This window comes from Anoplopoma fimbria, chromosome 23, assembly GCF_027596085.1.
Source record: "Anoplopoma fimbria isolate UVic2021 breed Golden Eagle Sablefish chromosome 23, Afim_UVic_2022, whole genome shotgun sequence".
Taxonomy (NCBI): domain Eukaryota; kingdom Metazoa; phylum Chordata; class Actinopteri; order Perciformes; family Anoplopomatidae; genus Anoplopoma; species Anoplopoma fimbria.
In genome coordinates, this window is record NC_072471.1 from 9095131 (window position 1) to 9119493 (window position 24363).

At 30.4% G+C, this 24363-nt stretch overlaps 2 protein-coding genes across 2 annotated transcripts in view; one reads left to right on the forward strand and one right to left on the reverse strand.

Moving 5' to 3' along the window:
* Positions 1–33: 33 nt before the first annotated feature.
* Positions 34–18665, forward strand: LOC129112267 (NADH-cytochrome b5 reductase 3). The gene is made up of 9 exons (XM_054624293.1): positions 34–173; positions 449–574; positions 801–873; positions 2099–2205; positions 2295–2424; positions 2528–2611; positions 5709–5794; positions 5940–6039; positions 17122–18665. Exons 1-9 carry the CDS (start codon positions 153–155, stop codon positions 17292–17294), a joined length of 900 nt encoding a protein of 299 aa, XP_054480268.1. The 5' UTR covers positions 34–152; the 3' UTR covers positions 17295–18665.
* The window catches only part of LOC129112266 (liprin-beta-1-like), a 37206-nt gene continuing 30808 nt past the window's right edge, over positions 17966–24363 (reverse strand). Inside the window, exons 23-25 of the mRNA XM_054624292.1 lie at positions 19618–19767; positions 19471–19536; positions 17966–19301 (exon numbers count right to left, since the gene is read on the reverse strand). Of these exons, the coding sequence (XP_054480267.1) occupies positions 19224–19301; positions 19471–19536; positions 19618–19767 (294 nt within the window). The 3' untranslated portion in view covers positions 17966–19223. The remainder of the gene's footprint in view (positions 19302–19470; positions 19537–19617; positions 19768–24363) is intronic.

Genomic DNA, 24363 nt, shown 5'->3' on the forward strand with positions numbered 1-24363 from the left:
AACCGGATGAGCATATTTCGCGCTAACTAGCCTGAGCTTGACGGCCCCGAATGACTCTGACAGCGCGCACTACAGTCGCAGTTGCAGTAAACTCACCTGGCGCTGCTTTCTGCACCGTCAAACCACCTCACGGTTGCCAACACTGAGAGAAAATGCTGTCCTACATCATTGGTGTAAGTACACCTTCATGACAAGTTGCCAGGTTCATTTTGTGTCAGCTAATCCCATTGCGTTAGCTCAGGCTAATGATAGCTAACGGTGATAGCTGAGTTACTTTTCATAACCAAGTTGCTGGGGCCCTGCCCACAGCTATGTCTATGACTCATTTCTCCTGTTATGGATTAAAGGTCTCGGATGAGACAACGCCCCACAGAGGTCTCAGACATGTGTTGGCTAATGTTAGCTGGTTGTCTGAGTCACTCTCTGTTTATTTGACCTTTTCTCCCAGTTGATCCGAGGCGGATTTGACAGCATCGTCAACCTGATCTTCAGACTCCTCTTCAGGCAGAAGAGAGCAGCCCTCACCCTAGAGGACCCCAACATCAAGTACGCACTGCGGCTGCTGGACAAACAGGTAACCAGGGTTGATATCCCTCTTATTAAACCTGGAATATTTATATTTGCAAAACAACAGAACAGTTTTGGAGTGAATCAAGTCAGTGGCAGCTGACTTAAACTGTGGGAGAAAGTCCAAAAAGTGCAACTGCAGAGCCCCTCTATATTTAAACCAACATCTGCTAAATCATTTTGCAAAAGCAGAAGTTTCTTTTCTGATAAATTGATTTTTTTTGTGTGTGCAGATTGTCAGCCATGATACAAGGAAGTTCCGCTTCGCTCTACCTTCCCCTGAACACATCCTTGGTCTCCCTGTCGGTTAGTATGTGCAATCATCATCCATCCATCCATCTTCCGTAACCTGCTTATCCAGTTAAGGGTCGCGGGGGTGCTCGAGCCGATCCCAGCTGTCAATGGGCGAAGGCAGGGTACACCCTGGACAGGTCGCCAGTCTGTCGCAGGGCTGACATATAGAGACAGACAACCATTCACACTCACACCTACGGACAATTTAGAGTCATCAATGAACCTTAGCTGCATGTCTTTGGACTGTGGGAGGAAGCCGGAGAACCCGGAGAGAACCCACGCTGACAACATGCAAACTCCTCACAGAAGGTTGTCTGGCCCGGGAATTGAACCCCGGCCCCTCTTGCTGTGAGGCGACAGTGCTAACCACTACACCACCGTGCAGCCACAATCAATCGATGTCAGTAATTAACATATAGAAACAAGCAGTAATCACAGTTATGAGTGATTGCTGTTTGTTTTCTAAATGAAGCTTTGTTGAAAACTGTAGTCAGAAACCTCAAAATCAAGAAGCATGTACAGTAGCAGTCAAAAGTTTGGACACACCTTCTCATTCAATGTTTTTTCGTTATTTTTATTTGTTTCTACATTGTAGATTAATATTGAAGACATCCAAACTATGAAGGAACACATATGGAATTATGTGGTAAACAAACAAATGCTCAACAAACCAGAATATGTTTTATATTTTAGATTCTTCAAAGTAGTTGAATGAGAAGGTGTGTCCAAACTTTTGACTGGTACTGTACATGCTTCTTGATTGAGAGCACACAGACAAAACATAGTACCAAGGAGTTAAGTACACTCATTTGTGTGATGATATTACTTAATGTAGTGTGATGATACCGAGAGAAGTTGAAATATATTAATATCTAAAAAAATGTACTGTTATTTTTTTATCAAAACATTTGGTGCGTAGCATTATGAAAGTTGTGTTTTCTCTTTGTGCATTTCATTTGTCGAAAATTGTAAACAGCTGAACTAAGAAGGTCATATCAGGGCTGAAACCATCAATTATTTTATTATTTAGCAATAAGCGGTTTGTTTTCTCAATTTATTATTATCACATTTTCTCAGAGCCCAATGTGATGTCTCCAAATTACTTTTTTAAACATTGTATTCTTTTTAAAATAACCATATAGGGTGCTGTTGGTAGTAATCAAACATCTGATAAAAAGCTGCTGACATCAAAAGTAAACTGAAGCCACATATCTTGGTTCTGTGTTTTCCTCTCCAGGGCAGCATATCTATTTGTCTGCGAGAATAGACGGGAATCTGGTCGTGCGTCCGTATACACCAACGTCCAGTGATGATGACAAAGGCTATGTGGACTTAGTGGTGAAGGTACAGCCAGATGAAAAGTTGTTTCTATTATGTGTAGGTGTTGTTTTATTTTTCCTAAACCACTTTCTTGTGTTGTCCCTTGTCAACAGATTTACTTTAAAGATGTAAATCCTAAATTCCCAGCGGGTGGGAAGATGAGTCAGTACCTGGAGAGCCTCAGGATCAATGACACTATTGATTTCAGAGGACCCAGTGGACTTCTCGTGTACAAAGGCAAAGGTGAGCACCATAATCTCCTGTCCTAATATAGTTGGTAAAAAGATGCAAGGTTTGTAATTAAGTTTTAGCTGTCAGATCTGATGTTGTAACTTTTTCTCCGCAGGTGTTTTTGACATTCAACCAGATAAAAAGTCCCCAGCTGACACCAAGACAGCTAAACATGTTGGCATGATCGCTGGAGGGACAGGTAAGGGAAACTTATAGACTCATCTATAAAAGTCTCATGATCAATTTAGTTATTAGATGATGGCCTTTAACCGCAGTTTGTCTTCACCTTAATATCCCTTGTTTCAACTCCGTTACTACCTGTCCAACCTGAAGGCTTGAAGTTTCAGCTTGAATCCCAATCTTTTCTCTGTCGAACCATTCTTTTTGTCTCGAATTCCATGTTAGGCGTTTAATTCTCTCGATCCAGTTCTCAGCATATTTGACACTTCAAATTATTTTGTTGCCATGACCTTAGTAGCCTCCTGCGCTGTATTATAGATGCATATTTTTCCTTAGTAGAACCAGAAGTCTCGCTGGAAATGGTGTCTGTAAAAGATTTTTGTTCTTTTCAGTACTTTTTTAACCTCTGTGTATTCCTTAAACTGACGATCATTTTCCATTATCTATTAAAAATTAACCCAGACACCCACTTTCTGCAGTCCAATGACCCTGCATTTTTTTTTAAATGTATATACAGTGGATATAAAACGTCTACACACCCCTGTTAAAATGCCAGGTTTTTTGTGATGTAAAAAAACGAGACAAAGTTAAATCATGTCAGAACTTTTTCCACCATTAATGTGACCTATAACGTGAACAATTCAATTGAAAAACAAACTGAAATCTTTTAGGGGGAAAAATAAAAAATGAAAAAGTAAAATAATGTGGTTGCATAAGTGTGCACACCCTCTTATAACTGGGGATGTGGATGTGTTCAGAATTAACCAATCACATTCAAACTCATGTTAAATAGTAGTCAGTACACACCTGCCATAATTTAAAGTGACTCTGATTAATCCCAAATAAAGTTCAGCTGTTCTAGTAGGATTTTCAGTTCAGTGAAAAGGTAGTTCTCTATAACACATATTTGTTGCTTAAATAAGCAACAATGAAAGTTGAAATACGTATACGTTCAGTCTGCTTCATAAGTGGCTGTGTGGGTTTTGTTTGATCAGATATGACTGAGCAAACAACCTAGCTTAACCACTATCACTTCAAAACCAGTAAAAATAAGATAAGCATATATATCATCATTTTCCATTATCTATTAAAAATCAACCCAGCCACCCACTTTCTGCAGTCCAATGACCCTGCATTTTTTTTTTAAATGTATATACAGTGGATATAAAAAGTCTACACACCCCTGTTAAAATGCCAGGTTTTTGTGATGTAAATAAATGAGACCAAGTTAAATCATGTCCGAACTTTTTCCACCTTTAATGTGACCTATAACGTGAACAATTCAATTGAAAAACAAACTGAAATCTTTTAGAGGGAAAAATAAAAAATAAAAAAAACTTACAATAACCTGGTTGCATAAATATGAACACCTTTCAACTAATACTTTGTTGAAGACACCTTTTGATTTTATTACAGCACTCAGTCTTTTTGGGCAGGAGTCTATTAGCATGGCACATCTTGACTTGGCAATATTTGCCCACTCTTCTTTGCAAAAGAGCTCCAAATCTGTCAGATTGCGAGGGCATCTCCTGTTCACAGCCCTCTGCAGATCACCTCTGCAGATCACCCCACAGATGTGCAGTTGGATTCAGGTCTGGGCTCTGGCTGGGCCATTCCAAAACTTTAATCTTCTTCTGGTGAAGCCATGCTTTTGTTGATTTGGATGGATGCTTTGGGTCGTTGTCGTGCTGAAAGGTGAAATTCCTCTTCATCTTCAGCTTTCTAACGGAAGCCTGAAGGTTTTGTGCCAAAATTGACTGGTATTTGGAACTGTTCATAATTCCCTCCACCCTGACTAAGGCCCCGGTTCCAGCTGAAGAAAAGCAGCCCCGAAGCATGATGCTGCCACCACCATGCTTCACTGTGGGTATGGTGTTCTTTGGGTGATGTGCAGTGTTGTTTTTGCACCAAACATACCTTTTGGAATTATGGGCAAAAAGTTCAACCTTGGTTTCATCAGACCATAGCACATTTTCCCACATGCTTTTGGGAGACTTCATGTAAGTTTTGGCAAAATTTAGCCGGGCTTGGATGTTTTTCTTGGTAAGAAAAGGCTTCCGTCTTGCCACCCTACATATGAAGAATACGGGAGATTGTTGTCACATGTAGTACACAGCCAGTACTTGCCAGAAATTCCTGCAGCTCCTTTAATGTTGCTGTAGGCCTCTTGGAAGCCTCCCTGACCAGTTTTCTTCTCGTCTTTTCATCAATTTTGGAGGGACGTCCAGTTCTTGGTAATGTCACTGTTGTGCCATATTTTCTCCACTTGATGATGACTGTCTTCACTGTGTTCCATGGTATATCTAATGCCTTGGAAATTATTTTGTACCCTTCTCCTGACTGATACCTTTCAACAATGAGGTACCTCTGATGCTTTGGAAGCTCTCTGCGGACCATGGCTTTTGCTGTAAGATGCAACTAAGAAAATGTCAGGAAAATCCTACTAGAACAGCTGAACTTTATTTGGGATTAATCAGTCACTTTAAATTATGGCAGGTGTGTACTGACTACTATTTAACATGAGTTTGAATGTGATTGGTTAATTCTGAACACATCCACATCCCCAGTTATAAGAGGGTGTGCACACTTATGCAACCACATTATTTTACTTTTTCATTTTTTATTTTTCCCCCTAAAAGATTTCAGTTTGTTTTTGAATTGAATTGTTCACGTTATAGGTCACATTAATGGTGGAAAAAGTTCTGACATGATTTAACTTGGTCTCATTTATTTACATCACAGAAACATGGCATTTTAACAGGGGTGTGTAGACTTTTTATATCCACTGTACATACATATATATATATATATGCTTATCTTATTTTTACTGGTTTTGAAGTGATAGTGGTTAAGCTAGGTTGTTTGCTCAGTCATATCTGATCAAACAAAACCCACACAGCCACTTATGAAGCAGACTGAACGTATACGTATTTCAACTTTCATTGTTGCTTATTTAAGCAACAAATATGTGTTATAGAGAACTACTTTTTCACTGTAACACAATTTGTCTTTGTTAGAACCAAGGAACACACAGATGGCCACGTACTTTTTGCCACATATTGTTTGTGTATTTAAGTTAAGTCAATGTCTTAAGCCTCTTTTCTGTTTTCTTTCAGGGATCACTCCCATGTTGCAGCTCATCACAGCTGTGATGAAGGATCCACAGGACCAGACAGTGTGTTACCTGCTGTTTGCCAACCAGGTCAGTTTCATCAGCCAGGATCACATGATGAAGTATTGTGGAAAAAGTTATTTGTTTTTCTGTGTAATTTGGAAGGCGTGGTTCATAGTAAAAACAGAGGTGGAACATAGAGTGCTGAAACTTGGTTCTTCCTGTCCTGTCACAGACTGAGAAAGACATCTTGTTGCGACCGGAGTTGGAAGAGATCCAGGTCAACAACCCGGACAGGTTCAAGCTGTGGTTCACCCTGGACAGAGCACCTGAAGGCAAGTTACTTTTCATTAAAACTGAGAAAAAATTTGTTACACTTCTGACATTTCATCTATTCAAACAATATCATGCAGAGCAGGTTTTTTGTTTATGTAACTTCATCTAGCAGTATTTCATTTTTTTTTTGTGATACTTAAACTTGTGCCTATTAAAGTCACGGAGAATTGAGAAATACTAAAAACCTTTTAGAAACATTTGTTTATTTAAGCTTTAGCATTAATAAATGTTACCTTTTGACTTTGTGCTTTTACAGTATGTCGAAAAATAAGTCATATTATAGTATGTCGGGAAAAGTTGAAAAAAAGTCATAGTATTGTATGTCAAAAAAAAGGCATACTATAGTTTGTCGAAAAAGTTAAAAATAAGTCATAGTATTGTATGTCGGAAAAAGTAAAAATAAGTCATACTATAGTATGTTGGGAAAAGTTGGAAAAAAGTCATAGTATTGTATGTCAAAAAAAAGGCATATTATAGCATGTCAAATAAAAGGCATACTATAGTTTGTCGAAAAAGTTTAAAATAAGTCATAGAATAGTATGTCGAAAAAAAGGCAATTTATAGCATGTCGGAAAAAAAAAAGGCATAAGTCATACTATAGCATGTAGTATGTCGTAAAAAAAAAAAAAAAAAAAAAAGTTAAAAAGTTAAGTCATAGTATTATATGTAAAAAAAAAAAAATAAGTCATACTATAGTTTAAAAAAAAAGGCAATTATAAGTCGGAAATATAGTATGTCGGTAAAAAAAAAAAAAGCATCATAGTATGTCGAAAAAGTTAAAAATAAGTCATAGTATTATATGTAAAAAAAAAAAAAAAGGCATACTATAGTTTGTCGAAAAAGTTAAAAATAAGTCATAGTATTGTATGTCGGAAAAAGTAAAAAAAAAAGTCATACTATAGCATGTCGAAAAAAAAAAAGTCATACTATAGTTTGTCTGAAAAGTTTAAAATAAGTCATAGAATAGTATGTCGAAAAAAAGGCAATTTATAGCATGTCGAAAAAAAGTCATACTATAGTATGTCGAAAAAGTTAAAAATAAGTCATAGTATTGTATGAAAAAAAAAAAGGCATAAAATGTCGAAAAAGTTAAAAAAAATAGTATTGTAGTCATAGTATTGTATGTAAAAAAAAAAAAGGCATATTATAGCATGTCAAATAAAAGTCATACTATAGTTTGTCGAAAAAGTTTAAAATAAGTCATAGAATTGTATGTCGGAAAAAGTAAAAAAAAAAGTCATACTATAGCATGTCGAAAAATAAGTCATACTATATGTATGTAAAAAAAAAGTTAAAAATAAGTCATAGTATTGTATGTCGGAAAAAGTAAAAAAAAGTCATACTATAGCATGTCGAAAAAAGTCATAGTATTGTATGTCGGAAAAAGTAAAAAAAATAGTCATTGTATGTCGGAAAAAGTTGAAAAAAAGTCATAAGTCATATTATATGTCAAAAAAAAAGTCATCTATAGTTTGGAAAAAGTTTAAAATAAGTCATAGTATTGTATGTCGGAAAAAAAAAAAAGGCATATTATAGCATGTCAAAAAAAAGTCATACTATAGTTTGTCGAAAAAGTTTAAAATAAGTCATAGAATTGTATGTAAAAAAAAAAAAAGGCAATCATTATAGCATGTCGAAAAAAAGGCATACTATAGTATGTCTAAAAAGTTAAAAATAAGTCATAGTATTGTATGTCGAAAAAGTTAAAAAAAAAGTCATAGTATTGTATGTAAAAAAAAAAAAAAGGCATATTATAGCATGTCAAAAAAAGTCATACTATAGTTTGTCGAAAAAGTTTAAAATAAGTCATAGAATAGTATGTCGGAAAAAAAAAAGGCATATTTATAGCATGTCGAAAAAAAATCATACTATAGTATGTCGAAAAAGTTAAAAATAAGTCATAGTATTGTATGGAAAAAAAAAAAAAAAAAAAAAGTCATACTATAGTATGTCGAAAAAGTAAAAAAAAAAAAATAAGTCAAAAAATAAGTCATACTATAGTATGTCGGAAAAAGTTTAAAAAAAAAGTAAAAAAAATAAGTCATAGTCATATAGTATGTCGAAAAATAAGTCATATGTCGGGAAAAGTTGAAAAAAAGTATAGTATGTCAAAAAAGGCATATTATAGCATGTCAAAAATAAGTCATACTATAGTTTGTCGAAAAAGTTTAAAATAAGTCATAGAATAGTATGTCGGAAAAAAGTCATACTATAGCATGTCGAAAAATAAGTCATACTATAGTATGTCGAAAAAGTTAAAAATAAGTCATAGTATTGTATGTCCAAAAATAAGTCATACTATAGTATGTCGAAAAAAAAAAGGCAATTTATAGCATGTCGGAAAAAAGTCATAGTATGTAGTATGTCGGAAAAAGTTAAAAATAAGTCATAGTATTATAAAAAAAAAAAAGGCATACTATAGTTTGTCGAAAAAGTTAAAAATAAGTCATAGTATTGTATGTCGGAAAAAGTAAAAAAAAGTCATACTATAGCATGTCGAAAAATAAGTCATACTATAGTTTGTCTAAAAAGTTTAAAATAAGTCATAGAATAGTAAGTCGAAAAAAAGGCAATTTATAGCATGTCGAAAAAAAGGCATACTGTAGTATGTCGAAAAAGTTAAAAATAAGTCATAGTATTGTATGTCGGAAAAAGTAAAAAAAAGTCATAGTATTGTATGTAAAAAAAAAAAGGCATATTATAGCATGTCAAATAAAAGTCATACTATAGTTTGTCGAAAAAGTTTAAAATAAGTCATAGAATTGTATGTCGAAAAAAAAAAAGTAGCAAAAAAAAAGTCATACTATAGCATGTCGAAAAAGTAAAAAAAAAAGTCATACTATAGTATGTCGAAAAATGTCGAAAAAAAAATAAGTCATAGTATTGTATGTCGGAAAAAAAAAAAAAAAAAAGTCATACTATAGCATGTCGGAAAATAAGTCATATATTGTATGTCGAAAAAGTAAAAAAAAGTAAAAATAAGTCATACTATAGTATGTCGGGAAAAGTTGAAAAAAAGTCATAGTATTGTATGTAAAAAAAAAAGGCATATTATAAAAAAAGTCATATTATAGCATGTCAAAAATAAGTCATACTATAGTTTGTCGAAAAAGTTTAAAATAAGTCATAGAATAGTAAGTCGAAAAAAAGGCAATTTATAGCATGTCGGAAAAAGTTTAAAAAAAGTCATACAATTTATAGCATGTCGAAAAAAAAAAGGCATACTATAGTATGTCTAAAAAGTTAAAAATAAGTCATAGTATTGTATGTAAAAAAAAAAAAAAGTTAGCAAAAAAAAGTCATAGTATTGTATGTAAAAAAAAAAAAAGGCATATTATAGCATGTCAAAAAAAGTCATACTATAGTTTGTCGAAAAAGTTTAAAATAAGTCATAGAATAGTAAGTCGGAAAAGTAAAAAAAAAGTCATATTTATAGTATGTCGGAAAAAAAAAGTCATATAGTATGTCGAAAAAGTTAAAAATAAGTCATAGTATGATATGAAAAAAAAAAAGGCATACTATAGTATGTCGAAAAAGTAAAAAGTCATACTATAGCATGTCGAAAAAAAATAAGTCATACTATAGTATGTCAAAAAAAGTTAAAAATAAGTCATAGTATGTAGTATGTCAAAAATAAGTCATACTATAGTATGTCGGAAAAAGTAAAAAAAAAAAGTCATAGTATTGTATGTCGGAAAATGTAAAAAAAAAAAAAGGCATATTATAAAAAAAAAAAGTCATATTATAGCATGTCAAAAATAAGTCATACTATAGTTTGTCGAAAAAGTTTAAAATAAGTCATAGAATTGTATGTAAAAAAAAAGGCAATCATTATAGCATGTAAAAAAAAAAGTCATACTATAGTATGTCGAAAAAGTTTAAAATAAGTCATAGTATTGTATGTCGGAAAAAGTACTATTGTATGTCGGAAAAAAAAAAAAATAGTCATACTATAGCATGTCGAAAAAAATAAGTCATACTATAGTATGTCGGGAAAAGTTAAAAAAAAAAAGTCATAGTATTGTATGTAAAAAAAAAAAAAGGCATATTATAGCATGTCAAATAAAAAAAGTCATACTATAGTTTGTCGAAAAAGTTTAAAATAAGTCATAGAATTGTATGTCGGAAAAAGTAAAAAAAAAAAGTCATACTATAGCATTCGAAAAAAAAAAAAGGCATACTATAGTATGTCGAAAAAGTTAAAAATAAGTCATAGTATTGTATGTCGGAAAAAGTAAAAAAAAAAGTCATACTATAGCATGTCGGAAAATAAGTCATAGTATTGTATGTCGGAAAAAGTAAAAATAAGTATAGTATGTCGGAAAAAGTTAAAAAAAGTCATAGTATTGTATGTATGGAAAAAAAAAAAAGGCATATTATAGCATGTCAAAAAAAGTCATACTATAGTTGTAAAAAAAAAAGTTTAAAATAAGTCATAGAATAGTATGTCGAAAAGTAAAAAAAAAGTCATATTTATAGCATGTCGAAAAAAAAAGTCATACTATAGTATGTCTAAAAAGTGAAAAAAAGAAGTCATAGTATTGTATGTAAAAAAAAAAAAGGCATATTATAGCATGTCAAATAAGTCATACTATAGTTTGTCGAAAAAGTTTAAAATAAGTCTATAGTATGTCGAAAAAATAAGTAGAATTGTAAAAAAAAGGCAATTTATAGTAAAAAAAAAAAGGCATACTATAGTATGTCGAAAAAGTTAAAAATAAGTCATAGTATTGTATGTCAAAAATAAGTCATACTATAGTATGTAAAAAAAAAAGGCATATTATAGCATGTCAAAAATAAGTCATACTATAGTTTGTCGAAAAAGTTTAAAATAAGTCATAGAATAGTATGTCGGAAAAAAAAAAAGGCATATTATAGCATGTCAAAAAAAGTCATACTATAGTTTGTCGAAAAAGTTTAAAATAAGTCATAGAATTGTATGTCGGAAAAAAAAAAAAAAAAAGTCATACTATAGCATGTCGAAAAAGAAAAATAAGTCATACTATAGTATGTCGTAAAAAAAAGTTAAAAATAAGTCATAGTATTGTATGTCGGAAAAAGTAAAAAAAAAAGTCATAGTATTGTATGTCGGAAAAAAAAAAAAAGGCATATTATAGCATGTCAAAAAAAGTCATACTATAGTTTGTCGAAAAAGTTTAAAATAAGTCATAGAATTGTATGTCGTTTAAAATAAAAAAGTAAAAAAGTCATACTATAGCATGTCGAAAAAAATAAGTCATACTATAGTATGTCGGGAAAAAGTTAAAAATAAGTCATAGTATTGTATGTCAAAAAAAAGGCATATTATAGCATGTCAAAAAAAGTCATACTATAGTTTGTCGAAAAAGTTTAAAATAAGTCATAGTATTGTATGTCGGAAAAAGTTTAAAAAAGTCATACTATAGCATGTCGAAAAAAAGTCATACTATAAAAAGTTAAAAATAAGTCATAGTATTGTATGTCGGAAAAAGTATATAGCATGTCAAAAAAAGTCATACTATAAAAAAAAAAAGTCATAGTGTATGTCGGAAAAAAAAAAAGTCATACTATAGTATGTCGGGAAAAAGTTAAAAATAAGTCATAGTATTGTATGTCGGAAAAAGTTAAAAAAAAAAAGGCATATTATAGTATGTAAAAAAAAAAAGGCATATTATAGCAGTCAAATAAGTCATACTATAGTTTGTCGAAAAAGTTTAAAATAAGTCATAGAATAGTATGTCGAAAAAAAGGCAATTTATAGTATGTCGTAAAAAAAAAAAAGGCATACTACTATGTATGTCGAAAAAGTTAAAAATAAGTCATAGTATTGTATGTCCAAAAATAAGTCATACTATAGTAAAAAAAAGGCATATTATAGCATGTCAAAAATAAGTCATACTATAGTTTGTCGAAAAAGTTTAAAATAAGTCATAGAATAGTAATAAAAAAAGGCAATTTATAGCATGTCGAAAAAAAGGCATACTGTAGTATGTCGAAAAAGTTAAAAATAAGTCATAGTATTGTATGTCGGAAAAAGTAAAAAAAAAAGTCATAGTATTGTATGTAAAAAAAAAAAAAAAGGCATATTATAGTATGTATGTCGGAAAAATAAAAAAGTCATACTATAGTTTGTAAAAAAAAAAAGTTTAAAATAAGTCATAGAATTGTATGTAGGTCGAAAAAAAAGTCATAGAATTGTATGTCGGAAAAAGTAAAAAAAAAAAGTCATACTATAGCATAAGTCGAAAAAATAAGTCATACTATAGTATGTCGAAAAAGTTAAAAATAAGTCATAGTATTGTATGTCGGAAAAAGTAAAAAAAAGTCATACTATAGCATGTCGGAAAATAAGTCATAGTATTGTATGTCGGAAAAATAAGTCATAGTATTGTATGTCAAAAAAAAGCATTAAAAAAAGTCATAGTATTGTATGTCAAAAAAAAGGCATATTATAGCATGTCAAAAATAAGTCATACTATAGTTTGTCGAAAAAGTTTAAAATAAGTCATAGTATTGTATGTCGGAAAAAGTAAAAAAAGTCATACTATAGCATGTCGAAAAATAAGTCATACTATAGTATGTCGAAAAAAAGGCATACTATAGTATGTCGGAAAAAGTTAAAAATAAGTCATAGTATTGTATGTCCAAAAATAAGTCATACTATAGTATGTCCAAAAAAAGGCATATTATAGCATGTCAAAAATAAGTCATACTATAGTTTGTCGAAAAAGTTTAAAATAAGTCATAGAATAGTAAGTCGAAAAAAAGGCAATTTATAGCATGTCGGAAAAAAAGTCATACTATAGTATGTCGAAAAAGTTAAAAATAAGTCATAGTATTGTATGTCGGTAAAAAAAAAAAAAAAAAAGTCATAGTATTGTATGTAAAAAAAAAAGGCATATTATAGCATGTCAAATAAAAGTCATACTATAGTTTGTCGAAAAAGTTTAAAATAAGTCATACTATAGTATGTCGAAAAAGTTAAAAATAAGTCATAGTATTGTATGTCGGAAAAAAAGTCATAAAAAAAAGTCATACTATAGCATGTAAAAAAATAAGTCATAGTATTGTATGTCGGAAAAAGTAAAAATAAGTCATATAGTATTGTATGTCATAGTATTGTATGTCGGAAAAAAAAAAAAAGTCATATTGTATAGCATGTATAGCATGTCAAAAAAAGTCATACTATAGTTTGTCGAAAAAGTTTAAAATAAGTCATAGTATTGTATGTCGGAAAAAAAAAAAAAAGTCATATTATAGCATGTCAAAAAAAGTCATACTATAGTATGTCGGAAAAAGTTAAAAATAAGTCATAGTATTGTATGTCGGAAAAAGTAAAAAAAAAAAAAAGTCATATTATAGCATGTTAAAAATAAGTCATACTATAGTATGTCGGGAAAAGTTAAAAAAAGTCATAGTATTGTATGTCGGAAAAAAAAAAAAAGGCATATTATAGCATGTCAAATAAGTCATACTATAGTTTGTCAAAAAAGTTTAAAATAAGTCATAGAATAGTATGTCGGAAAAAAAAAGGCAAGTCATACTATAGTATGTCGAAAAAGTTAAAAAAAATAAGTCATACTATAGTATGTCGGAAAAAGTTAAAAATAAGTCATAGTATAGTATGTCGGGTAAAAAAAGTACTATAGCAAAAATAAGTCATAGTATTGTATGTCGGAAAAAGTAAAAAAAATATTATAGCATGTCAAAAATAGTCATATAGTATGTCGGGAAAAGTTAAAAATAAGTCATAGTATTGTATGAAAAAAAAAAAAAAGTCATATTATAGCATGTCAAAAAAAGTCATACTATAGTATGTCGGAAAAAAAAAAAATAAGTCATAGTATAGTATGTCGGAAAAAAAAAGTCATACTATAGCATGTCGAAAAATAAGTCATACTATAGTATGTCGGAAAAAGTTAAAAATAAGTCATAGTATTGTATGTCTGAAAAAGAAAAAAAAAGTCATACTATAGCATGTCGGAAAATAAAAGTCATACTATAGTATGTCGAAAAAAAGTTAAAAATAAGTCATACTATAGTATGTCGGAAAAAAGTCATACTATAGTATGTCGAAAAAGTAAAAAAATAAGTCATAGTATTGTATGTCGGAAAAAGTAAAAAAAAAGTCATACTATAGTATGTCGGAAAAAGTTAAAAAAAAAGTCATAGTATTGTATGTCGGAAAAAAAAAAAAAGTCATAGCATATGTAAAAAAAAAAAGCATGTCAAAGCATGTCAAAAAAAGTCATACTATAGTTTGTCGAAAAAGTTAAAAATAAGTCATAGTATTGTATGTCGGAAAAAGTAAAAAAAAAGTCATACTATAGCATGTCGAAAAATAAGTCATACTATAGTATGTCGGAAAAAAGTTAAAAATAAGTCATAGTATTGTATGTCGGAAAAAGTAAAAAAAAAAGTCATACTATAGCATGTCGGAAAAAAAAGTCATACTATAGCATGTCGGAAAAAAAAAAAGTCATACTATAGTATGTCGGAAAAAGTTAAAAATAAGTCATAGTATTGTATGTCAAAAAAAAGTCATATTATAGCATGTCAAAAAAAGTCATACTATAGTATGTCGAAAAAGTTAAAAATAAGTCATAGTATTGTATGTCGTCAAAAAGTAAAAAAAAAAGTCATAGTATTGTATGTAAAAAAAAAAGGCATATTATAGCATGTCAAATAAAAGTCATACTATAGTTTGTCGAAAAAGTTTAAAATAAGTCATACTAATTGTATGTCGGAAAAATAAAAAAAAAAGTCATAGTATTGTATATGAAAAAAAAAAATAGGCATATTATAGCATGTCAAAAAAAGTCATACTATAGTATGTCGGAAAAAGTTTAAAATAAGTCATAGAATTGTATGTCGGAAAAAAAAAAAAGTCATATTATAGCATGTGAAAAAAAAATAAGTCATACTATAGTTTGTCGAAAAAGTTTAAAATAAGTCATAGAATAGTTGTATGTCGGAAAAAAAAAAAAAGGCAATTTATAGCATGTCGAAAAAAAGGCATACTGTAGTATGTCTAAAAAGTTAAAAATAAGTCATAGTATTGTATGTCCAAAAATAAGTCATACTATAGTATGTCCAAAAAAAGGCATATTATAGCATGTCAAAAATAAGTCATACTATAGTTTGTCGAAAAAGTTTAAAATAAGTCATAGAATAGTAGTCGGAAAAAAAAAAAAGGCAATTTATAGCATGTCGGAAAAAAGGCATACTGTAGTATGTCGAAAAAGTTAAAAATAAGTCATAGTATTGTATGTCGGAAAAAGTAAAAATAAGTCATACTATAGTATGTCATACTATAGTATGTCGGAAAAAGTTAAAAAAAGTCATGAAAATGTCGGAAAAAAAAAAAGTCATATATTGTAAAAAAAAAAAGGCATATTATAGCATGTCAAAAATAAGTCATCTATAGTTTGTCGAAAAAGTTTAAAATAAGTCATAGTATTGTATGTCGGAAAAAGTAAAAAAAGTCATACTATAGCATGTCGAAAAATAAGTCATACTATAGTATGTCGGGAAAAGTTGAAAAAAAGTCATAGTATTGTATGTAAAAAAAAAAAGGCATATTATAGCATGTCAAATAAAAGTCATACTATAGTTTGTCGAAAAAGTTTAAAATAAGTCATAGTATTGTATGTCGGAAAAAGTTAAAAAAAAGTCATACTATAGCATGTCGAAAAATAAGTCATAGTATTGTATGTCGAAAAAAGTTAAAAAAAAGTCATATATGTATAGCATATTATAGCATGTCGGAAAAAAAAAGTCATACTATAGTATGTCGGAAAAAGTTAAAAATAAGTCATAGTATTGTATGTCGGAAAAAAAGTAAAAAAAAAGTCATACTATAGCATGTCGGAAAAAGAAAAATAAGTCATAATAGTATGTCGAAAAAAAGTAAAAAAAGTCATACTATAATGTCGAAAAATAAGTCATACTATAGTATGTCGGGAAAAGTTGAAAAAAAGTCATAGTATTGTATGTCAAAAAAAAAGGCATATTATAGCATGTCAAATAAAAGTCATACTATAGTTTGTCAAAAAAGTTTAAAATAAGTCATAGAATAGTAAGTCGAAAAAAAGGCAATTCATAGTATGTCGAAAAAAAGGCATACTGTAGTATGTCGAAAAAGTTAAAAATAAGTCATAGTATTGTATGTCGGAAAAAGTAAAAAAAAGTCATACTATAGCATGTCGAAAAATAAGTCATACTATAGTATGTCAAAATAAAAAATAAGTCATAGAGTATGTCGAAAAAAAGGCATGGTAATAAAAAGAAAAGCACCCTTGGGCATTTAAATGGAAAGAATGATTCAAATAGGATACGACAAAAAGTATCAAATTTAAATAATATAGTATGCCCAAAGAAATCATAGTAAAGTATGTGGAAAAAAGTAAAAAATATAGTCATAGCATTGCATGTGAAAAAAAAGGCATGATCTGGTATGTCGAAAAAGTAAAAAAATAAGTCATAGTATTGTATGTCGAAAAAGAGTAATAAGTCATCCTATAGCATGTCGAAAAAAAGGCAGTATTGTATGTCGAAATAAAAAATTCATAGTAAAGTACGAGGAAAAAATGGCAAAGTATGTCATGTTGGGAAAAAAAGGCATAGTATAATATGAAGTAAAAAGTGTAGTAAAAAAACTCATAGTATGTTGAAAAAAGTTGAAAAAGAAACTCGTAGTATAGTATGTGGATAAAAACTAAAATTATAGTATGTTGAGAAAAAGGCGTAGTATAAGTCCAGTAAATCTTTGAAAATTCATAGTATAGTATGTCAAAAAATAAGCAATATTATAGTAGGTAAAAAAATATATTAAAAGTCATTGTATGGTATATAAATAAGTCATAATTTAATATATGGGAAATATATATATATTTTAGCATGTCAGAGTCATACTAAAATATGATTTTAAAAAGTCATACTATTAAATGGCATAACGTTTTTTTAGTCAAGTAGATCATAAAAGGATTTAAATGTCAACCGTGTATATAGGCTAGTTTGTACATAAAAAATAAGGATCCTAAAACCGAATATTATTACATTGCATCGTATTTAAACTTCTGTACCCTTTTTCTGTTTTTCAGACTGGGAGTACAGCCAAGGCTTTATCAATGAAGACATGGTGAGGGAACACCTGCCACCCCCCAGTGACGACAGTCTCATCCTGATGTGTGGACCTCCGCCTATGATCCAGTTCGCCTGCAACCCCAATCTGGACAAAGTCGGCCACTCCAGCAGCCGCAGGTTCACCTTCTAGACGTCCGTCCACATCATCAAAAGGAGGTTTGGGCGTATGTGCGCGCTCAGTTATATTCTCTACCCTGAAAGCGTTAAAGCACTCGTACAGTTGCAGTGTATACGATATATTATGCCATGATATATTCATTAAGCAACAGCATCACAGCACGGACCAATTCATGTAATCAGAAGGTGTAACTAAGGAGGAAGGAATGGAAATGATGTAGGCTAGTTTGTGAGTAAAGATGTGTATGTAGAGGAGATGGATACCCTGAAGTGTCGGGACAGTCTGCTTGGAAATGTGATTCAAATCTGTTTGCAACAATATCAGAAGAGTTGAGGTGTGTTTTCTGAGTGCCTTAACACTTGCAAAGCTTTTTTTATGCATTAAGATTCGCAACCACTTGCTACATTTATACATAATTGTATTATTTAATCCATTATTGCTGTTGCGAATGCATTAATAATACCTGCCCCTCTATCACTGTCACTTCAAAGATGTCAATATTTTGCTAAAACATGTTGTCAGTGGTTGTAATGTGGTTACTGATATGAAGTCTTTGCTGCAACAGTGGATACTTGTGTTTGGATATGCAATATTAAAAATAATTGCTTTACATCTCGCTCATATATAAGTATCTCCCTGAGCTGTTTAATGAAGAAGCTACTAAAAATGAAGACAAAGAAAAATGCATTTTCTCCTTTTTTATTACCAAAAATTAAAAAAAAAAAAAAACTTTGGTTTCCATGTTTACTTTCTTAAAAGTTAGTGTTTGACATTTGGAAGAAAATGCTTCCATGCCAATAGTTAGGTCACAGGATCAATACCACTCGTTAAGTATAGAGCTAAAGCCAGGAGTTATTAGCTAAGCATGGAGACTAGAAGCAGAGGGTAGAGTTAAAAAATACACCTTCAGGTCCCTTTAATGCTCACTAATTAATATGTTTCTCATTTGGTCAATTTGTGGTTTTAGGCAGAGTTATGTGGTGTTTGGATTATAGAAAAAAAGATGTGTTAATTAGTGAGTTTAAGAGAGAGCAATGCCTCCAGTCCTTATGCTAAGCTAATCACTCAATGAAGGGTTGTAGTTTCATAATTAAAAGCACAATCACGAGTGGTTTCTAGCCAGGAAAATATTGTTGGTTTAATTCACTCTGGTTTTGAGATTTCTGTCTTAACCCCAACACTATGTAGGTGAATGGAGTAACATTTGCGGTACTCGCAGCATTGAAAACAGTAGCAAAAAAAATATCTTTAGTGTCCTGGGTGACGCACAGAACAACTGTTCACATAAGAGAAAGAAGTAGTTCCAATGGAAGCCGTCTCTTACCGACAGACTTCACTCTAAACAGTGTAGAGAAACTTTCTGGAAAGATACACTGCTATAAATTTTTTTTGCAAATTGTCAATGCTGTGAGCACTACACACAAAACCCTGATCACCTCCAATGTAGTTGAGTATTGGTGGCAGAAATCTTAGATCTCAAACCTGGGCAAATAAAACCCAAACTACTTTGTGTCTAGATACCACTAGAAGTAATTGGAAGTATGTTTGCTGTAATTTGAATAAAATGATATAGCAACTTTACGTACCACATACAAAAATGAATCTGACTGCAGCTTAGGACATGAAAACAGAGTGCTGCACTCAAAATAAAGGGGAGAAATAAATTCTAAAAACAAGAATGCTTAACTCCCTAATTACTGAAAACAAAACACATGTTTGAATAATAAGAGGTACATAAATGAGATAAAACCTTGCATTTTCAGTTCATGCATTATAGTTTGGACAGCCTCAATAAATATATATATGGTCATGAAAGCTTTGGCTGTGTGACGAAAATACTGTAAAAGTGGAGGTCTCACATGTTCTACTACAACGCGGTGGAGGGATTTGGATTGTGGTTGGCACAGTTTGTTCTTTTTTCTTCACAAAGCAAAGGCTCAATCAAACACCAGAGTTGTGTTGGGTCTCTGCTGCGTCAACCGACATCTCGTGAAAAAACTCATCTTCCTTCAGCATGCTCTGAAACACAAATCGGACCAGAGAGGATGAGAAAAAACTCAGAAGATGACCTCCATTTTGTTTGTGATAGCTGTGTAATGAATGGGGTTTGAACACGTCATTGTTGGTCATTCTTCTACCCCATAAATGGTAAACTGTCTAGTCATACAGGAGCAGGTCAATATCTCACCGTTAGATTGTTGATTTCCTCAGAAAAGACTCCTATCTGTCTCACGGTCCCTTCAGAGTCTTCCATCTAAAAAAAATAATAAATAAATACATGAACAGCGTGTCGCTCAACAGACGAACCAGAAAACAAAACAAAGAAACACATTACCTGATCGAGGGGTTCCTCGTAGATCCGGATGCCCGTCTGGAAGCTGCTGCTCTTGGGCATTTCCACGTTCATGGGGCAGACGTACTCCTCGCCATCATCCTGACGTTTCCTCCTCAGAGTGCCAAATCCCCCGAATGACATGCGTCTAGGCTGAAGGAGGACAAAAGGAGGCGATGAGCAGTGAAAACATCAAGGGTTTATATTCAGTATTTTGCACCAATTTCAAGTAGAGCTGAAACAATCAATCATTTTATGTTTTATCTCAGAGTTAATACAATATGAAGATGTCACCTCTGCTTAAAATAATAGCTCCACATTTTGGAAAATTTCAAAATTCTCGTTGACTGTTAGATGAGAAGATTGACACACCTCTCATTTCTGTTTGTTCAAACTGAAGCTGGAGCCAGGAGGCGATTAGTCTTTAGCTTAGCATAAAGACTAGAAACAGCTAGCCATGTTTTGTCTGAATATATCTTATATAATATCTAATTTGTTTTTAATCCATACAAAAAGGTCAGTGATCGTTTGTACGGTTTAAACAAACATGATATAAAATGTTAAAGAGCTTTACAGGTGCTGGTAGGCAGATTTTGTTGAATTACTTTCGATATTTTATAAAAGAATATCATACTATAGTATGTCGGGAAAAGTTGAAAAAAAGTCATAGTATTGTATGTCAAAAAAAAGGCATATTATAGCATGTCAAAAATAAGTCATACTATAGTTTGTCGAAAAAGTTTAAAATAAGTCATAGAATAGTATGTCGGGAAAAGTTAAAAAAAAGTCATACTATAGCATGTCGAAAAATAAGTCATACTATAGTATGTCGGGGAAAGTTGAAAAAAAGTCATAGTATTGTATGTCGGAAAAAGTAAAAAAAAAAGGCATACTATAGCATGTTGTAAGTCATAAAAAAAAATGTCGGAAAAAGTAAAAAAAAAGTCATACTATAGTATGTCGGAAAAAGTTAAAAATAAGTCATAGTATTGTATGTCTGAAAAAGTAAAAAAAAAACTATAGCATGTCATAGTCATATAGCATGTCGAAAAATAAGTCATACTATAGTATGTCGGGAAAAGTTGAAAAAAAGTCATAGTATTGTATGTCAAAAAAAAGGCATATTATAGCATGTCAAAAATAAGTCATACTATAGTTTGTCGAAAAAGTTTAAAATAAGTCATAGAATAGTATGTCGGGAAAAGTAAAAAAAAAAAGTCATACTATAGCATGTCGAAAAATAAGTCATACTATAGTATGTCGGGAAAAGTGAAAAAAAAAAGTCATAGTATTGTATGTCAAAAAAAAGGCATACTAAAGTTTGTCGAAAAAGTTAAAAATAAGTCATAATATTGTATGTCGGAAAAAGTAAAAAAAAGTCATACTATAGCATGTCGAAAAATAAGTCATACTATAGTATGTCGGGAAAAGTTGAAAAAAAGTCATAGTATTGTATGTCAAAAAAAAGGCATATTATAGCATGTCAAATAAAAGTCATACTATAGTTTGTCGAAAAAGTTTAAAATAAGTCATAGAATTGTATGTCGGAAAAAGTAAAAAAAAAAGTCATTTATAGCATGTCGAAAAAAAAAGTCATACTGTAGTATGTCTAAAAAGTTAAAAATAAGTCATAGTATTGTATGTAAAAAAAAAAAGTAAAAAAAAGTCATACTATAGCAAAAAAAAAAAAAGTCATAGTATTGTATGTAAAAAAAAAAGGCATATTATAGCATGTCAAATAAAAGTCATACTATAGTTTGTCGAAAAAGTTTAAAATAAGTCATAGAATTGTATGTCGGAAAAAGTAAAAAAAGTCATACTATAGCATGTCGAAAAATAAGTCATACTATAGTATGTCGGGAAAAAGTAAAAATAAGTCATACTATAGTATGTCGGAAAAAGTTAAAAAAAAGTCATAGTATTGTATGTCGGGAAAAAAAAAAAGGCATATTATAGCATGTCAAAAATAAGTCATACTATAGTATGTCGAAAAAGTTTAAAATAAGTCATAGAATAGTATGTCGGGTAAAAAAAAGTAGCAAAAAAAAGTCATACTATAGTATGTCGAAAAATAAGTCATACTATAGTATGTCGGGAAAAGTTGAAAAAAAGTCATAGTATTGTATGTCAAAAAAAAGGCATACTATAGTTTGTCGAAAAAGTTAAAAATAAGTCATAGTATTGTATGTCGGAAAAAGTAAAAAAAAAAAGTCATACTATAGCATGTCGAAAAATAAGTCATACTATAGTATGTCGGGAAAAGTTGAAAAAAAGTCATAGTATTGTATGTCGGAAAAAAAAAAGGCAATTATAGCATGTCAAAAAAAGTCATACTATAGTATGTCTAAAAAGTTAAAAAATAAGTCATAGTATTGTATGTCGGAAAAAGTAAAAATAAGTCATACTATATGTATGTCTATAGTATGGAAAAGTTGAAAAAAAGTCATAGTATTGTATGTCGGAAAAGTAAAAAAAAAAGGCATATTATAGCATGTCAAAAAAAAGTCATACTATAGCATGTCGAAAAATAAGTCATACTATAGTATGTCGGGAAAAGTTGAAAAAAAAGTCATCGGGAAAAAAAAAACTATAGCATGTCGAAAAATAAGTCATACTATAGTATGTCGGGAAAAGTTAAAAAAAAGTCATAGTATTGTATGTCGGAAAAAAAAAAAGTCATACTATAGTTTGTCGAAAAAAAAAGTCATACTATAGTAAAAATAAAAAAAAGTCATAGTATTGTATGTCGGAAAAAAAAAAAAAAGTCATACTATAGCATGTCGAAAAATAAGTCATACTATAGTATGTCGGGAAAAGTTGAAAAAAAGTCATAGTATTGTATGTAAAAAAAAAAAAGGCATATTATAGCATGTCAAATAAAAGTCATACTATAGTTTGTCGTTTAAAATAAAAAAGTTTAAAATAAGTCATAGAATTGTATGTCGGAAAAAGTAAAAAAAAAGTCATACTATAGCATGTCGAAAAATAAGTCATACTATAGTTTGTCTAAAAAGTTTAAAATAAGTCATAGTATTGTATGTAAAAAAAAAAGGCAATCATTATAGCATGTCGAAAAAAAGTCATACTGTAGTATGTCTAAAAAGTTAAAAATAAGTCATAGTATTGTATGTCGGAAAAAGTAAAAAAAAGTCATACTATAGCATGTCGGAAAATAAGTCATAGTATTGTATGTCGGAAAAAGTAAAAAAAAGTCATACTATAGCATGTCATACTATAGCAAAAATAAGTCATACTATAGTATCATCTATAGTATGTCGAAAAAGTTAAAAATAAGTCATAGTATTGTATGTCGGAAAAAGTAAAAAAAAGTCATACTATAGCATGTCGGAAAATAAGTCATACTATAGTATGTCGGAAAAGTTGAAAAAAAGTCATAGTATTGTATGTAAAAAAAAAAAGGCAGGCATTATAGCATGTCAAAAATAAGTCATACTATAGTATGTCGAAAAAGTTTAAAATAAGTCATAGAATGTATGTCGGAAAAAGTAAAAAAAAAAGTCATACTATAGCATGTCGAAAAATAAGTCATACTATAGTATGTCGAAAAAGTTGAAAATAAGTCATAGTATTGTATGTCGGAAAAAGTAAAAAAAAGTCATACTATAGCATGTCGAAAAATAAGTCATACTATAGTATGTCGGGAAAAGTTGAAAAAAAGTCATAGTATTGTATGTCAAAAAAAAGGCATATTATAGCATGTCAAATAAAAGTCATACTATAGTTTGTCGAAAAAGTTTAAAATAAGTCATAGAATTGTATGTCGGAAAAAGTATAGCAAAAAAAGTCATACTATAGCATGTCGAAAAAGAAAAATAAGTCATACTATAGTATGTCGAAAAAGTAAAAAAAAAAAATAATGTCGAAAAATAAGTCATACTATAGTATTGTATTAAAAATAAGTCATAGTATTGTATGTCAAAAAAAAGGCATACTATAGCATGTCGGAAAATAAGTCATAGTATTGTATGTCGGAAAAAGTAAAAAAAAGTCATACTATAGCATGTCGAAAAATAAGTCATACTATAGTATGTCGGGAAAAGTTGAAAAAAAGTCATAGTATTGTATGTAAAAAAAAAAAGGCATATTATAGCATGTCAAATAAAAGGCATACTATAGTATGTCGAAAAAGTTAAAAATAAGTCATAGTATTGTATGTCGGAAAAAGTAAAAAAAAGTCATACTATAGCATGTCGGAAAATAAGTCATAGTATTGTATGTCGGAAAAAGTTGAAAAAAAGTCATAGTATTGTATGTAAAAAAAAAAGGCATATTATAGCATGTCAAATAAAAGGCATACTGTAGTATGTCTAAAAAGTTAAAAATAAGTCATAGTATTGTATGTCGGAAAAAGTAAAAAAAAAGTCATACTATAGCATGTCGAAAAATAAGTCATACTATAGTATGTCGAAAAAGTTAAAAATAAGTCATAGTATTGTATGTCGGAAAAAGTAAAAAAAAAGTCATACTATAGCATGTCGGAAAATAAGTCATAGTATTGTATGTCGGAAAAAGTAAAAATAAGTCATACTATAGTATGTCGGGAAAAGTTGAAAAAAAGTCATAGTATTGTATGTCAAAAAAAAGGCATATTATAGCATGTCAAAAATAAGTCATACTATAGTATGTCGAAAAAGTTTAAAATAAGTCATAGAATAGTATGTCGGGAAAAGTTGAAAAAAAGTCATACTATAGCATGTCGAAAAATAAGTCATACTATAGTATGTCGGG